The following is a 17,348-nucleotide window of genomic DNA, read 5'->3' as shown; positions in this document are numbered from 1 at the left end:
TACTCAGCAGGTCTGTTTTAGTTGGTGAATCCAGTTATCAATTATAAAGAAAACAGATGTTCAACACATCCTGGCTTTCTGAAAAATTGCTTGAATTGGCTCAGTGGTTACTAGGAGTGGGGGAACAGTCATACAGAAAGTTGTTGATAGACCATCACCATTTGTGCAAAGTTACTACAAAAACACACAGACATGGAGATAATCTTCCCTTAAGTAGTCCCAACACTTAGGTTTAGTAGGTATGCTCAAATGAGTAGTCAAAATTTGTAACAGGATTGTGCAGGTGAAATCAAATGAAAATGGAAAGATATTGCCACTCAAGCACCTTTTTATCCATCTTGCACAAGTATAAAAGATTGCTATCCTACCTGGCTTAGGTTTGAAAATAGGTTTGAGGCTTATTAAATGCTTTATTAAAACATCTTTATCTGTTATGGATCCTGTGCAAAATATTTTCTTGGTTGTGTCAGTATTCCTCTGTCCTGTAAGCAGGCAGGATTTAATGAAGTGAGGCTGGCTGCAAACTGGAAACGTAGAACTATGTCATGTCCGTTGTAGATCATTCACATGTTGTATGAGATTCTTAAAGTTTCAATCCTTATTTTGAAGGGCTCCCTACATTACCAGTTTTTTTAAAATGCAGCTGCATTTAAAAAATTGACTGCAGATGTCAGCTTTAAACATTTTTCAGCTATCTACTAAAATATTTGGAAGTTCTATATACCTGAGTTTTCTGGATTTTGGAATGAATTTTCTTCCTTAAGTTGCCCTTCCTTTCTCCAAGTACTATTAAAATGTTAACAACGTTTGCTGAGCTTACAGGCCTAATGAAGAAAGAATTCCTGTAGCATCTTCTAAGCCAGCTACCCTGCCTCATCCATCAAGGAGCACTCTGATCTGTGGTGTTCTAGCACCATGGTGTTCCCGATTCTCTTTGGTTAGCTTTTGTTTTGGTTCGGTTTGGAGCTTTTTTGTTTGGTTTTTTTTGTTGTTGTTTGTTTTGGTTTGTTTGAAAATGCTTGGATGGCTGGAGAAATCTTGTGAGCATTTCTGAAGAAGGAAGTGAACTCCAAGGAAATGCCATTCCGTGGTCACACTCATAGATCACTGTTGTCACAGTGCCCTATGTGCAATCACACATAAGGTGAATGTTCTTTCAGATGGGGGAAATACAAAATCGATCTTTTATGTAGAAGTAATTCAGTAGCAGAGGAGAAACATCATTATGTGAAGGCTTATCTAGCAGCAGTCAGTCACATTTGTAATAGCTACATCTTAAAATCAAGTATAATTACAGACTGGGAAGGAAAAGCACTAAATCTTAGAGTTGACATTTGCCTGCTGAAGGTTGCTCTAATGGACTTTATGTGAATGTATGAGCATCTGAGTGGAAAGGCAATGAACTATTTGATATCTTGGTGATAGGCTATGAACAAATAAAATACTTTCTTTGAGATAACTTTGTTCCTGTGCTCAGGACCTTGGATTCTACCATATTTATTTCTAAACCCTTTACTGCTTTGACTACCTGATACTGAATTCTGCTTGCTGTTTTTAGTGTGTCACATCTATTGAAATAGTGAGCCAAATACTAGGCAAACTCAATTTCAATATTATTCCTAAAGCCAGTGAAATGCTTTCCCTTTTCAGTATTTAGATAGTCTTTTAAGCAAAGGATATCAGGCTCAGGGATATTCTGTGATTCTGCAGGAAATAGAGGAGAAATACTTCCATTGCACTGTCAAGCAACTTAAAATTCCTAGGAGAATTCAGGTCAGTAAGCATATACTGATAAGTCAGTGAGCATGAAGTCAGAGTTGTGAGACAGTTTTCAGTTTATTAATGTAAGTGACACAGATCCACAGATCTGGATGAAAAAGACCTATTTGATAGGAAGAATGACAAAAAAATTCCTTACACCTCTGTACCTTCTTTGGATAAAGACACTTCTCCCAGCTGAAAAAAATTCCAGCTCAATTTAATAGTAGGAGTCATGAAACATTACGTAAATGATCAAGGATCCTCATTAGTGGGGGGGAAACAAATTTTGTTTTAATATTTAGATGAAGTTTTCAAATCCACTGTTAAGATCCTAAATAAAGCAAGATATTAAAAAGAAAAAAAGATTTCTGCCACAGCAGGACCTTGGGATATGGCTAGACTGCATTACAGCTCTAGCAGCAAGTAAGAACAGATTTAGTAACGAATGATACAAGCTTTTTTTAATCAATGTGTTCTAATACCTTTACATACTGAGAGACCTTTACTGGCTTTTGACAAGAAGTCGGTACACATCTAGGAGAGGTTTTCAAATACAACTAAGTACCCAGTTTTGCTTGAAAAATCATCATTTGCATAGTAGTTGCTGGGGAAATGTGTTTCGGTGTATTTTAATTTTACCTACGTGTTTTCCAGCATATTGGAGACGGAAGAGAGAGAGACTGTAGTTCTCAGATTTTGAACAGTGATAGATGAACTTCAAGAAATGCAGGGAATGGAAGAGCCAGGTATCTTTCTGAAGGAGGGGAGTAGCTTTGGGATTGGAGAACTACCAGCAGTGAAGATAGAAGATGCAGGCAGAAGTGAAAGAGAAGGGAGGGTAAAAAATTACTTTGAGGGAGGAGAGGAAAGAGAAAGAATTCAAGAAAAGGAGAAATATTTGATTGTACCTTATAGTAGGGCTGGAAGGGAGTTGGCAAGATGAAATTAACAGAGAAGTCAAAATGTAAGTTCTTCAGCTTAAAATAGTGGACATCCTTGAATTTTCAGGGGAAATGTCATAGAAATCAAGGGAATGATGTTCATAAGGCTTTCATATCTTTCAGGTGCAGATGATGTCTTGTATACATGATGTTTCTGACAATGTACCAGTTTATTTACCCACTCTCACTATGTGAAGGGGTGTACTGAAACGATTTTGGGAGGTTTCACAGTCAGCCTAGGAGCATGAGGGACTGAAAAAGGAAAGGCATGGTTTTCAGACACTAAGAAGAGGTGCTTAGCAAAGGATTTGCCATCTCTTTTGAGACCACAGAAGAAGGGCAGGAGGTGGGACCTCTTGCACTCTGGACGTTTGGAGCTTGTAGGAGTGCTGCGGCTGTGTGCAAGGAAAGTGGCCTGAGAGAGTGCAGACATCTGGGTAGAACAAGGTTGCAGGCCCACTCCTTGGGGTGAGTTCAGTGGAGGAAAAGAAGACTAAATCAGAATAAAAATGATGGAGGTTTTTTGGTTTCTCTTTGGGTAGAACAAGGTTGCAGGCCCACTCCTTGGGGTGAGTTCAGTGGAGGAAAAGAAGACTAATTCAGCATAAAAATGATGGAGGGTTTTTTGTTTCTCTTAATCCTTCTCAGGTTCTCTCATTTCTGTTCTTATTATTTGTTTTGTATTTCTCAGTTTTGTTTTGTGTGTGTTTGGTTTATTTTGTTACTGGGTTAGCGAGAACTTTCGGGACTCCTATCACATTAGGGATCCAGATCAGAAGTTCTAGCCCTGTGGCAATATTTGCTAATAAATTTAAAACTGGTTAATTAAATACAAAACATAGTCTGGGCTTGATGTCCTTCACTACTTAGACTGTGGTAAATGTCTTTCATACCTAAAGAAAGCTAATGCTTCTGAGAAATTGAGAGACTTGTTTTTACTCCTTAAAGCTAAATAGGGATTCCTGTAACTCTTGTCTAAATATATAGGTTTGTACTGTGGCTTATTCACCCTTAGAAACCTCAAAGACATGGGCTCTAGAGGTTTGTAAAAGGTAATTGAGCAAAGAAAAACTGCTTCTTAGTAGGCTTTCAATACAGTGCCTTGCAGCTTCACTGGCAAGTTTTTACAGATTTGCAAAATTAATGTAGTTGAAAACTACTGATCTGAATAAGATGCATTCACTTAGGCTGGGTTACAGAGTACAAAATTAGATATACTATCTCCTGTGGAGAAAATAATGAATAAAGCATAAAAAGTGCCCTTCGCTGCAAGCTGCTCAGGAGGCAGAATGACCAAGAAGATCCAATTTCACAGGTAACACTTAAGAATCGAAGTCTAAGGTTGTAGGTTACTGTCCTAAAGCAATCACAGTAACCCTTTAATACTCATCATCAAGTGTGGTTCTACTCTGAAAAGTCATTTTATGAGTAGGAACCTCTTGCTCATGAGTATTCCCCAAAAGTTTCCTAAATCTTGCTAGAAGCTTGTTTCTTTTTGTTTCCTCTTTAAATTTTTCTCAGCCCAGATGGCATGATCCTACCTTGCCTTGCTCCTCAGTGATGGACTTGCCAGCTATTTCCATCACTTGTGTTTTGTGCTGTTTAAGTACTTGAGACGGTTGCAAGTCTGTTTTTTGTAACTCAGGTCACACTGTCACCTACAGAAGGAATTACGGCATTGTGATCCAGTTGAAGTGATTTTGAAGGCTCATTTTTACTGTTGCAGGAAGTGGCTGATAGCAGCACTTTAGAATATCTCACAAGGAATGTGTTGACACCCTTGCTGCAAAACCAGCAGTGACTTAATATTTGTTTACAACCTTCTTCTTATGCCATTTGGTCCCTAAATTCCCTACAAAGAGTCTGTCTTTGTTCACATTTTTATCAAGTTCTGATCCCAAGCTGAAGGAAGATGAGGGGGTGGAAGCGAAACATGTTCTATGCTGTGACATCTGGAATTGTTGGTTGGGCATATACTGCAGTTGATCTTGGCTATTATTCATATACTCTAAGCTCTCAATTACCCACGTTAATAGCAGGGTGGAGTAACTCAGATAAAGCAAACACCTGGATAATATAAACCACACATAATTTATGCTGTGAGAACAACTTTAGCATATCTGATTCTGAAAGAATAGTAAATATACTCTGCAGTGGAGCAGGGTTAGTTGTCTTTAAATACTACCAGAGAGCAAGCTTGCTGTGAACAGGATACGCTCTATGTTAAGTGCTCTGAAGCCAGGTGAAGTGGGGAAACACTAGAACCAGTATATCCACAACCTTGAGACTCATGTATGGGTGAGTGAAGGTTGACAGAAACAGCCAAAAGCATCCATTTTGCTTTTGGGAAGAGATGGAAAGGCATGGTTCTTATGCAGCTGGGTTTAAGAGATCACAGGCTTGAGTAGTGGCAAATTGAAATGCAGCAAATGGGGAAACTGCAGTTTAGCTAAGTCCTAGATGCAGAAGAGGTGCCTTTGGAAGAGTGGGTAGGATTTGCTGTTGATCATAGGGATTGGGAGCCAAGCAGAAATCAATCCTATTTTATTTTTGCCAGCATCAGCAGTTGTGACTGAAGATAATAAAAGGAAGTATTGTTTTGTTGCTTATACTGTCATGTGCTTTGGAAAGTGCTGCTGCTTTTGCCTCCAAGGTTTTGTTTTGCTAGTCGGCTTTGTTGGTTGCTGGGGTAGCACACTAGAGCAGGGTAATTATGACTATGGGTACAGTTCTGAGTCGGCTGTATTTCCAAACTATTACTGAACTTCTTGAGGGCACTCAACTGAATCTAGGGGTTTGGGTTTTTTTTTTTTTTTTTTAGTTCTGTGGAAAATACTTGTAATTTGACCCATTATTTAGGAACAAATTTGCTAGCAGGCCCAAACACCTGCATACAACATAAATATACAATGTTAGTCTCTGAATATTTCATGTTTCTGAAAGTTTTAGTGCTGTTTTTGTTTTTAATATAGCAATAATGCTGCTGTGTGCCTATCAGAAGTTTGAGCATTTGAGTGCTCCCCCAGAGAGTTTAAAATTGAATGCACTGAAAAAAATTTTGTGAAAAGTCAAGAAAGCAGTTTTAAATCCTACCCAGCAAGTAATTCAGTTTAGTCTAAGACAATAAAGAGTGTCCTAGATTTTGTGCAAAGGGCAGTCAGCAGTATGATTAACCTAGACAATCATGACTTGATTTGTCAGAAGCATTTAGTGAGGATCTTGTACTTCATGGTCCTGACTACCACATGGGTATGTCTGAGACTGAAATAATTTTCATAGCTAATATGATTACACATCTAATACAATTATTTTATTAATGTTGATTCTAAACCAACACAACCTTTGGGTTTGTCTCATCCAGTTCTGTTAGGGAGTGTCAAAAAGTCAAGTAATTTTGGTCATGGGTATTTCGTAGTAAAAATAAAATTCAATAGTTTAAATACGCCCTATTTTATTTTCCTAAATACTTAAACTAACAGCCTGTTGAAATTTGTAATAGTAGGAAAAAATAAGAATATGTATTTTCATATGTTGTTTTGATGATGAGTTGAGTTAAAAGTCTGTTCCACTCTTGAAGTATTAATTCTTAGTCCTATCCCTGCCCCTAATCCTACAGTGGTTATAACAGAACACTAACAAAAGCACGTACTTCTTCAGTTTCAGCATAGACTGAAGAAGGGGTACTTCCTTAACCATTTAGTGGATCAGGATTAGATAATGAGAGAACTGGATTTTATTCTGAGCTTTCTCAGAGTCATTGTAGGAAACTGGGAAGTGAGTCATAACTCTTGTTTTCCCAAGCAGTAAATTACGAGAAGTTATTAGTTTTCAGTTCTTTTATTTATTTGAATAGATTTTAATTTCTTCTTGACTTTTTTTTATTTTGCATAACTAATATATTCTCTAATGTGAGAAACTTGACAGTGTTTCACCATTATGTCTGTGCCCGAACTTAAAATATATGAAATTCCTCTCCCCAGCAATTTCAAACGGTTGTCAAGTGAAACTGAATACATGACAATTAATGGGACAACAATGAAAAATCTCGAAATTTTACAGAATCAGGTAAGAACAAATGCAATGTTGTTTTAATAAATGCTGAGATTTTCAGAGCTGTTTGACATAATTTTCCCAATGAAGTTACTTAAGTTGGTTTGCATATCTCACCGAGAAGGTTTAAATTATTTTAAATAGGATCAAACTGAAGGAAGATTATGTTTTCAGAAGCATAAATGAAAGTTAATCTGTGCTGGCTTTTAGTATGTGAGTTAGGAACCTTATTGCACTTGACTACCAAAGAACTTCCCTGAAGTTTGAGTTCTTGAGCAACTGCATACAAGTGATATGACTTCAGTAGGGTTTGTTTTTTCTTTTGTGCTACTGCACAGACCTTTAGGCACGGACTTAATGTAACTTGTTTAATTTATTCCAGTCATTTTCTAAAAAGATTTTCTGGCTAAAGGAAAAATATGCTTCAGTATCTTATGACTGGAGGTACTTTATGTAAGGCATTGTTGGTGAACAAGATCAGTAAACGAACATGCAGTTGCCTTATCTTAAAGCCTAAACAGAATCATAGAATGGTTTGGGTTGGAAGGGACCTTAAAGATCATGTAGTTCCAACCACCTGCCATGGGCAGGGACACCTCCCACAAGACTTGCTCAAAGCCCCATCCAACCTGGCCTTGAACACTTCCAGGGAGGGGGCGTCCACAGCCTCTCTGGGCAACCTGTTCCAGTGCCTCACCACCCTCACAGTGAAGAACTTCTTCCTTGCATCTAATCTAAATCTACCCTCTTTTTAAAGCCATTACTCCTTGTCCTACTGCTACATGCCCTTGTAAAAAGTCCCTCTCCAGCTTTCTTGTAGGCCCCCCCTTTAGGTACTGGGAGGCTGCTATAAGGTCTCCCTGGAGCCTTCTCTTCTCTTCTTCAGGCTGAACAACCCCAACTCTCTCAGCCTGTCCTCACAGGAGAGGTGCTCCAGCCCCCTGATCATCTTCGTGGCCCTCCTCTGGACTTGCTGCAACAGGTCCATGTGCTTCTTATGCTGGGGGCCCCAGAGCTGAAGGCAGTACTGCAGGTGGGGTCTCACCAGGGCGGAGTTGAGGGGCAGAGCCACCTCCCTCAACCTGCTGGTTACACTTCGTTTGATGCACCTCAGGATACAGTTGGCTTTCTGGGCTGCAGATGCACATTGCTGGGTCATGTTGAGCTTTTCATCAACCAACAGCCCCAAGTCCTTCTCCTCAGGGCTGCTCTCAATCCACTCATCACCCTGCCTGTATTTATACTTGGGTTTGCCCTGATGTGCAGCACCTTGCACTTGGCCTTCATGAACTTCGTGAAGTTCATACCGGCCCACCTCTCAAGCCTGTCAAGGTCCCTCTGGATGGCATCCCTTCCCTCCAGCGTGTCAACCACACCACACAGCTTGGTGTGGTCTGCAAACTTGCTGAGGGTGCACTCAATCCCACTGTCTGTGTAACCAACAAAGATGTTAAACAGGGCTGGTCCCAATACCCACCCCTGAGGGACATCACTTATCACCAGTCTCCACTTGGACATCGAGCTGTGGACCACAACTCTTTGAGTGTGACCATCCAGCCAATTCCTTATCCACCAAGTGGTCCATCCATCAAATCCATGTCTCTCCAATTTAGAGACAAGGATGTCGTGCAGGACAGCATCAAATGCTTTGCACAAGTCTAGGTAGATTACGTCCATTGCTTTTCCCTTATCCACCAACACTGTAACCCCACTGTAAAAGGCCACCAAATTTATCAGGCATGATTTGCCCTTAGTGAAGCCCTGTTGGCTGTCAGCAATCACCTTCTTATTTTCCACGTGCCTTAGCATAGTTTCTAGGAGGATCTGCTCCATGATCTTGCTGGACACAGAGGTGAGACTGACAGGCCTGTTGTTCCCCAAGTCTTCCTTTTTTCCCTTTTTAAAAATGGGGGTTATGTTTCCCCTTCTCCAGTTAGTGGGAACTTTACTGGACTGCCATGACTTTTCAAATATGATGGATAGTGGCTTAGCCACTTCATCTTCCAGTTCCCTCAGGACCCGTGGATGTATCTCATGAGGTCCCATGGACTTGTGCACCTTCAGGTTCCTTAGATGGTCTCGAACCTGATCTTCTCCTACATGGTTGGTTCTTCATTCTCCCAGTCCCTGCCTTGGCCTTCTGCGACTTGGGTGGTGTGGTGGAGCACTTGCCAGAGAAGACTGAGGCAACAAAGTCATTAGTACTTCAGCCTTCTCTATGTCCTGGGTAACCAGGTCTCCCATTTCCTTCCAGAGAGGGCCCATGTTTTCTCTAGCCTTCCTTTTATCACCGAAGTACCTATAGAAGCTTTTCTTGTTGCCCCTGATGTCTGTGGCCATATTTAATTCTATCAGGGCTTTAGGTTTCCTAACCGCATCTCTGGCTGCTTGGACAATGTCTCTGTATTCCTCCCAGGCTACCTGTCCTTGCTTCCATACTCTGTAGGCTTCCTTTTTGTGTTTGAGTTTGTCCAGGAGTTCCTTGTTCATCCACACAGGCCTCCTGGTGGTTTTGCCTACTTCCTCTTTCTTGGGATGCATTGCTCCTGATCTTGGAGAGGTTAGCCTTGATTATTCACCAGCTTTCTTGGGCCCCTCTTCCCTCCAGGGCTGTATCCCATGGTATTCTACCAAGCAGATCCTGAAGAGGCCAAAGTCTGCTGTCCTGAAGTCCAGGGTAGTGAGCTTGCTGTGTGCCCTCCTCGCTGGCTTAAGGATCTTGAACTCCACCATTTGATGGTCACTGCAGCCAAGGCTGCCTTTGAGCTTCACATTCCCCACCAGTCCCTCCTTGTTAGTGAGAACAAGGTCTAGCATAGCACCTCTCCTCATTGGCTTCTCTGTCACTTGGAGAAGGAAGTTGTCATCAACACATTCCAGGAACCTCCTGGATTGCTATGTCCTGCTGTGTTGTCCTTCCAACAGATATCAGGGTGCTTGAAGTCCCCCATGAGGACCAGGGCTTGTGACCATGAGGCTGCTCCTATCCCTTCTATACAGGGCCTCATTCACTTGGTCTTCCTGGTCAGGTGGCCTGTAGCAGACCCCCACTATAAAGTCACCTGCCCCTGCCCTCCCTTTAGTCCTGACCCATAGGCTCTCTGTTGGTTCTTCATCCGTCCCCAGGCAGAGCTCCATGCACTCCAGCTGGTCATTGACATAGAGATCCCTCCTTGTCTCCCTGCTTGTCCTTCCTAAAGAGCCTGTATCCTTGCATTCCAACACTCCAGTCATAGAAGGCATCCCAGCACATCTCCATGACACCAGTAAGATCATAGCCCTGCAGGCTTGTGCACATCTCTAACTTCTCTTGTTTATTCCCCGTGCTAAGTGTGTTTGCATAGAGGCATTTAAGTTGGGCCCCCAATGAAGCTGACACTGGTTGGAGTGGCGGGAATTCCTTTGTGCTGCTTTTAAGCATCATAGTGTGGTGAAGATCCTTTCACTACAACACTGATTGTTCAGTTAAAAATAATTATGCTATTTTTATTATTTTAGACTGATATGAAAACAAAAGGAAGCCTACTGTGGGTCTTGGATCATACTAAAACTTCCTTTGGACGTCGAAAATTGAAGAAATGGGTAACCCAGCCCCTCATGAAATCCAGGTGAGATAGTTCTTTATCTTGGGCTAAATCTATGTTTTATAATTACCATGTTGAGCATGCCCAGTGTATTTATTTTTCCTGAAAACCTGAGGTCCATAGTAGAGTTTACATAGGAAATGATACGATAGAAGATGTGGATGTTATCTATAGGTTTGAAAGAGTTAAACTGCTCTGTTTGGGCACAGAACATCTGAGTGGTTCAGAGGAGTAGGTTTGGAGCAAGTTAGAAATTCTTATGCAGAAATCAGATTAGACACCATTGTAATTCAGTATCCTTTTTCAGGCAACGGATGAGGATTACCTGCTGTTGGAGGATGTTTTATTCCTAAACTTGGCAATTAATGTTTGATGTCTTTCTTGCTTCACAAGTATTTACATCCTTAATGTATTTAATTTGTTCTAAAGTAGCTGTGGATGTTTCTGTTATCCCTGTGCACAGTGTATTGCATGTGAAAGTATTTCTTTTTATTAGTTCTGAAATGTGATGATTGTTTGGTCATTCTTGTATTTTGAGCTATGCTTTATTAATGCTTTAGAAATGCTTTATTTTATAATACTATCATGCTTGGTTTTACTTGTCTGTCTTGAAATGGACTCCCATCTTTTCTGATTTCTCTTTGCAGGCTTTATGGGAGTCTTGTACTTGAATATGTAGTAAATAACAGTATTGAGTGCATGGAATGTTTGTTGCCTACATTTTAAGTTTTTGGATCTGTTCCTTTGAATGTGTATTCCATGAGCATTGTGAATGTAGAGTTTACTCAGTTGTCACTTTGTTTACTTCAGCTATGGCATACAGAAAATTCTTTTGGTTTGGTTATCTAAATAATTTTTCCCTCTGTTTTACCTTTGTAAATATATTTAACAGTTTTATTTTTTATTAATTTTTAATAGTTTTAAATAGTGAGGTATACCAATGTTTTAGCGTCTTGCTGTTGTTGGTAATTTACAAATGTTTCTACAAATGCATTTTTCTTCCTTCACCAGATTTAATATATTAAAGTAATATACTTCTGAAGCATCACTGCTAAATTTTCTTACTAGTCTTTTTGTAAAGATCTTTTCTCAGTAGTGTAAGAAAAGCACTTAGCTATTTTTTCCCTCCTATTTTGTTAGTTTAGCATATTAGAGACCCTTTTCAATTGTAGGAGCCATACTGGTTTAACTGTTTCACAGTGCAGTTTCTGACAGGGATTTAATAAGTTGACTTCAGTATGTCTTTTTTTTTTTAATTCTTCTGATAATTTCCTTTATGTATCTTACCCACTTCAAAAAGGCTTTTGATGTAACCATCCTAAATAGTATTAGACTTTATGGAAGTTGATTATGTGCCTGGTGTTCACCTTAAAAGCATATACATAAAATTTCTGGGCCAGTTTACAGGAATAAATTGAAATAAATTAGTTTATTTCTTTTCCTGCCCTTGAGGCACCTTACTACCTTTTGGGAATTGTTTGTAAAGTTGTCAGAGGGGGGAGCCAGAGCACAGGCCCTGGTCTGGTGTGGTGGGAGCACTGAGGATGGGGACCTGAAAAGGAGCGCCTCTAGGAATTTTGCTCCCAAATGATCACATATGTGATGCAGCAGGTGAAATACCATTCAACAGTAAAATAGACAGGGTTCTTATCCGGACACAGAGAATAGAAAACTGCTTGCCTGGGGACTTCAGGCCTTTTTTCTTAACCAGTAAATTTAGTTTAGATTCTCCCTTGTCTCAGTGCAGAACCAGCTTTACAAGTTTGCAGTTTGGGTTTCTTCTCTTTCTCCTCTGCTCTTTGGTAGTTCTAGAGATTGATACTTCCCTTTTTCAGCCTTCTTTCTCAGTATGGAAGGAAGTTCCATGGTTGGAGATGACATTACTCCTCAGTTGAAGCTAATAAAGCTATTTTGTTCTGTGTATTTCTCCCTTTCTGACTCTTAAGTTGTAATTTCACATACTTAGTGCATCAGACATTTGGCAGTATTGTTTCCAGTAATGCACACAAATGCACTTAGAGAACATTCTGTAATTGTAATTCACCTGTGCCTCCTGGAGTGACATTTTCAGACGAAGTAAGATTTCTGTACTGCATCTTTTCCAGTCAGTGGGTAGGTGCATTTCCCTTGGTGTATCAAAAAGTGAGAGGGTGTAATTACTGCTTTATGCCTTATAGTTGAAAATCACTTGGGATGATGACTAAATTTCCAGGGGAGAAACCATACACTAGGTTGAGTAAAGGTAGAATGTGTACAGACAGCTCGTTTGGGCAAACTTGAAGATATCCATTAGATTATCAGTGATGTAATACATTTAGAGACTTACAAGAAAAGGTTTTAAGCATTAGACATGTGTGATCACTTATCCACCTAGATATACAAAGATGATGAGATAGGAATGTATGAGTCATTGAGGACTGATCTTCTTAGGAGAAATCAGGAAAGTCATTGTTTTTTGTAGGTGTTACATCTTTGTGGATTATAGAAGCGTTATGTCACCTTGCCTATCATGCCTTTGAAATGTAAGTTCCATCCAGTGCCTTTCTCCCCTAACTTCTGTAAGGGGAGTGGAAAGAAAAGGAACTGGAAAACTGAGTTGGTTGGAACATTTTTGACTGAATGAAACGTGCTGTTTCCCTGTCGGGCAATGGAGTTTCAGCAGGAGAAGGAGTAGAGCTGTGTGTCATCGTAGCCGACAGCAAAAGGGCTAACAACTGGTCTCAGGATACAGTGTTGTAACACAATGTGATCTTTATGTTTTCATGTGTGTGCAGCATTTAAAAATAATTTCTTTCCTAATACAAAATTAATCTTGGAACCTCTGAAATTGATGTGAAACAGTCATTGCTTTTTCAACAGCTACAGGAAGACAAGAAAGATAAGTTTAACACAGGCGTGGTTAAGCAAACCTGGATCTGGTTTGCATCTTTCTTTTGTTGTTGTTGTATATTATGGTTATGTTGTCCTATGGTGGTAGTATGAAAGAAAGTGCAAGGAAGTTGTTGCCCTGCAAGTGGACAATCTGAAGCCTCATCTCTGCAAAATGTGCCTTTCCTTGTCTTTCTGTTATATCCATGGTCACTCCCTCCCACCCTCATCTTTGCATCTCCCTTTCCTGTTCCCTGAGTGTTATGACTGCCTCCAAGCTATAGCAATGCTGCTTACCCAGTCCAGAGTCCAAACAGAACAGACAACTGTGGAACAAATACTGCATCCTTTTCCTCGTTGAGTATTAATTTGTGTCTTTGCCTTGCTCAGCTATTCATTCTTGCACAATTTGTAGGAAATTTCTTTCCTTGAGATCAAACAAACACCTTCCTCGACCTTGTCAAGGTTGGCTGGAATTGAACAGAGTTCAAAACTGAAAAAGGTATATGAGTAGCACAATTATATGGAGATTTATTATTTCCATATTAGATCAGGCTGTAAAGCTAATAACGCTGTGACTAGGTGCTTAAAGTAGAACTTGAGATAGATAGATGTATCGTACTGAGCAATTTATAGCCGCTGTAGGGGAATATGTGTAGAATTCCATTCCTGTGCAGAGAACTCTGTGGCCTGTATGTATGGAAAGCATTGCATAAGAGAAATTCCCCCCCCCCCCTACTCTGTTCCTGGAGAGGTAGAATATCTTTTAAATACCAGTGGGTGATCATCATGAAGTGTCGTTTCTAGTGCTGTAGCCAGGGAGAAGGTAGAGACTTTGCTATCTCAGTGAAGGATAACCTGGAAAATGCTAGTGTTTGCCTTTGTTGCCAGAGTGCTTAGTTTATGAGTTAGAAGAGTATCTAGTGCAAAATTTTAAAAGCTTAGGTGTGGGGGGTGGATAACTGGAACTGATAAAATGTTTGTTGTGTGTATGACATGAACATATTACTTTGTACAATGCTCTTTCTCTCTTTGGCATGATATCTACTGTTTTTTGAGGGTATTTGTGGTTTGAGGTAGCTTAAACAGACTGAGTGATCCACAAGTACCTAAACTGTATTTCTTTAATATGCTGTTGACTCTCTTAATTTTTTAATATGTTATGTATGATGTGCAGAAGCTAATGTAATGAGGTTAATGATAAGATTATGGAGAGCAGAATGCCCTAAACATAGAGTTCGGAAGTCATGCAACTTCCAGCACAGAAAGCTTGCTCAAGGCTTTGGGGTGAATAGGCTTTGCCCTTGTCAGCCTGTGTTAAATAGGAAAAAAAACAACTCTCTCACCCACGCGCACAACATCATGTCTATGTTTTGGGGATACACATGTCAGTTCTGGTGTACTGCAAGCCGAAGAATATGCTTAGTGTACTGGAGTAAATACAGAGCAAAAAACTAAAAGCTTCGAATGTAACATAGTGTGCCACGGGAAAAGAATGGTGATCAAAGGTTTCATTAACGTTTTGGGCCTCTGCCGTAACAGAGAACTTGCGAGATAAAAGTGGGCAATGCTCACCCCACCTGGAGGCCCAGGGTCCCTCTCCCTGCTTTCTGTGTGGACCCTGAGCTGGTGGCAAGGCGTAGCCAGAACAAAGCTCAGTGTTTTCTCGGTGCTCCCAGTGCGCTGCCCCAACCAGCACCCTGCTGGTATCTCTAGTGCCGGGGTGGTGGAAGAAGGCTGGAGACAGAGAATTCTCTCTGAATTTTTTCAGACCATTAGTATAAGTTCAGAAGCATGGAATTAATTAGTTAAAAAGTATTCCAGACCTCATCAAATACATAGTGACAAAGCCTCTTTTTGGGTGCCGCAAGGTGTTCAGGAAATTGATCAGCAATTTGCTGATCAATTTGTTGATCAGCAAATCAAACACTTAAAACCTTGTCAGGATGAGCTCACCATTTTGGCCACAGATTCAACCCAACCTGTCGATGTATTTCAGCTTTGCTAATGATGTCGTTCATGTTCTTGTCTCCAAGGCACACGGTTTGCCAGAAGTGAATATGGGACTTCAGTGGTTTATTTGTAGTCAATTTATACTCATCTGATCTTTGTGTAGTTAAAGCTGATGTTTAAATCTCAAGGAAGGAGAGAAATTTTATTTATTTAGAGAGTTGCCAAAAACATCTTAACATTTGCTTTGCAGGCTAGAGAACCCACATTTTTAATTACCCCTCAAAAATAGGATTTCCATTTTTTTCCTGTGATTGTAGTACTCTTTGTGCCCCATTTCTTCCAGTTCTGGATGAGATGATGCTTTTATTGAGGCTGAATTGAAGCCTTGTAGGATAGTATTAGTAGTTACTATTAGTCTGAATATACTTCTGTCTGCAGGAGCATAGAATGATTGTAGCTTTAGCAAATTCAGAACTGCACAATTCAGAACTGCAGACAGTTCCTTATCTACCACTAAAGAAGAGAAAGAGTGTAAACTGGTATTACTAATGCAATGTAACTTTTATTTGAAGGATATGTACTGTAGAACTGAGAAGAAGAAGGTCCCCTTATAGTGATGTTGGCAATGACATGTCTTTCCTAATATAAAAATAGCTTGTTCTAAATCCTCTCCTTTGAATGTATTGAGTGCTGTTTTATTTATACTTCTATACACAAAGTACAGTCCTAAAGGAACGTTTTTCAAGTTTGACTTTATCCTTGTTCCCATAATTAAAGAGATCTGGGCAGTAAAACAAAGTACCTAAAGGTCTTTAATGAAACCCATCTTACTTCAGAGTTAAACTGGTTACCATTTGATATCATCATCATCATCTAGAGCAGGATTAGAATCTTCTTTTGCAGCAGTGACTTAGGAATAAAATCCATCTATCCTACAGCAGAATTTAATGGGCTAAATTTTCCTCCTAAGAATAAAGATTTTATAGCGTCAGTGCCAATATAAAATGGACAAACACGGGTTACAGCATATGCCTGAGATCGCAAAATTGTTGTAGTAAAGAAAAAGATTGCACCATCATCACATACATTCATTCATTTTTGCTAGCTATGTTTTGGTACCATTGAATGCTGTGTCTAACTCCTTATAAATGTAGTAATCAGGCATTCATTCATGTTGGCTAAAGTAGCTAACAGTTCCCTTTTTTGGCACAAATAGCTGAAATATATTGTGTGTGAACATAAACAAAAGTGTTTGATTACCATTTGCATATTTTATACATTCTTTTAACAGATGTGAAGACAAAGTTTATAGTACTTGTATATTGCTGTTAAGTATTTGAGATCCATTCAGGAATACTGTCTTCTCATGGCTGCATCTTTATTTAGGGGAACGTTGGACCTCTCTGGAGGGTTATGAGACATGAGGAGTTTTGAGAGTAAATTACCCTGTTTCTCCTGCACATGGGAAAACAAGTGAACAGATCCAGAAGTATGTTAAATTTTTTTAGGTTTCACTTAAATTTCACTGTAGTAAATGTGATAAAATTACCCTTGTTTGTACTTTTTCATTGTGGCTAATGCATAAAATTACAGCGGTCACAGCACAATTTAACAATTCAGAATTTATCCCATAAAGTTAGACAGATTCTAACTTAGCCACTTAAGTAAAAAAGCCAGAGATAGACTGGTTTTTTTGTTTGCTTGTTCTTTAAAAAGACATATACAGTTTATTGATTGCATAGTGGTAATTCTACCACAGCTTTGGGTTTTGATGGCATTAATTGCTTGTTATGAAAGAGAGTGGTCTAAAGCAGAAACACTGTAATATATAACATGGTCTTCAACTTGAACAACTCATAAAGTCTATGTTTGTAAATTGTGTTCTGAAGGAAGGTCAAGAAAAATCAAAATGTGTAAGTAGGGCAAAATATAAAGCAACAGAAGTCAGAACAGCCTTCACCTTGTTCTGTGTTTGAAAGTAGCCAGTATCAGAGGACAGTATAAGAACAGGGCAACTGGATGATGTTACCTCCCCAGAGCAGTCTCCCAGCTTCCACCAATTTGCAGTTCAGGGACTTTCTCAGGCACAGCTGATACCGACATGTATCTTGCATTTTCCCAATGTTTAAGTAATACATTTTCTTTCTTTGAAATGCTGTAGTTAAGCATGAGGCTGCTAGGCTTTGATCTA

At 39.7% G+C, this 17,348-nt stretch overlaps 1 protein-coding gene across 5 annotated transcripts in view; it reads left to right on the top strand.

Annotated features, from left to right (window-relative positions):
• Positions 1 to 17,348, top strand: part of MSH3 (mutS homolog 3) — a 118,374-nt gene that overhangs the window by 43,269 nt on the left and 57,757 nt on the right. For all 5 annotated transcript variants that reach the window (XR_005931557.1, XR_005931558.1, XM_030004430.2 and 2 more), the window contains exons 11-12: positions 6,683 to 6,767; positions 10,251 to 10,360. Coding sequence is in view for 3 of the 5 variants with exons in the window: in XM_030004430.2 (XP_029860290.1) it covers positions 6,683 to 6,767; positions 10,251 to 10,360 (195 nt within the window). In the remaining 2 variants the exon portion in view is untranslated. The remainder of the gene's footprint in view (positions 1 to 6,682; positions 6,768 to 10,250; positions 10,361 to 17,348) is intronic.

Source organism: Aquila chrysaetos, chromosome Z, assembly GCF_900496995.4.
Source record: "Aquila chrysaetos chrysaetos chromosome Z, bAquChr1.4, whole genome shotgun sequence".
In the NCBI taxonomy this organism is placed as follows: Eukaryota; Metazoa; Chordata; class Aves; order Accipitriformes; family Accipitridae; genus Aquila; species Aquila chrysaetos.
This window is presented reverse-complemented; position numbering and strand designations above follow the sequence as displayed.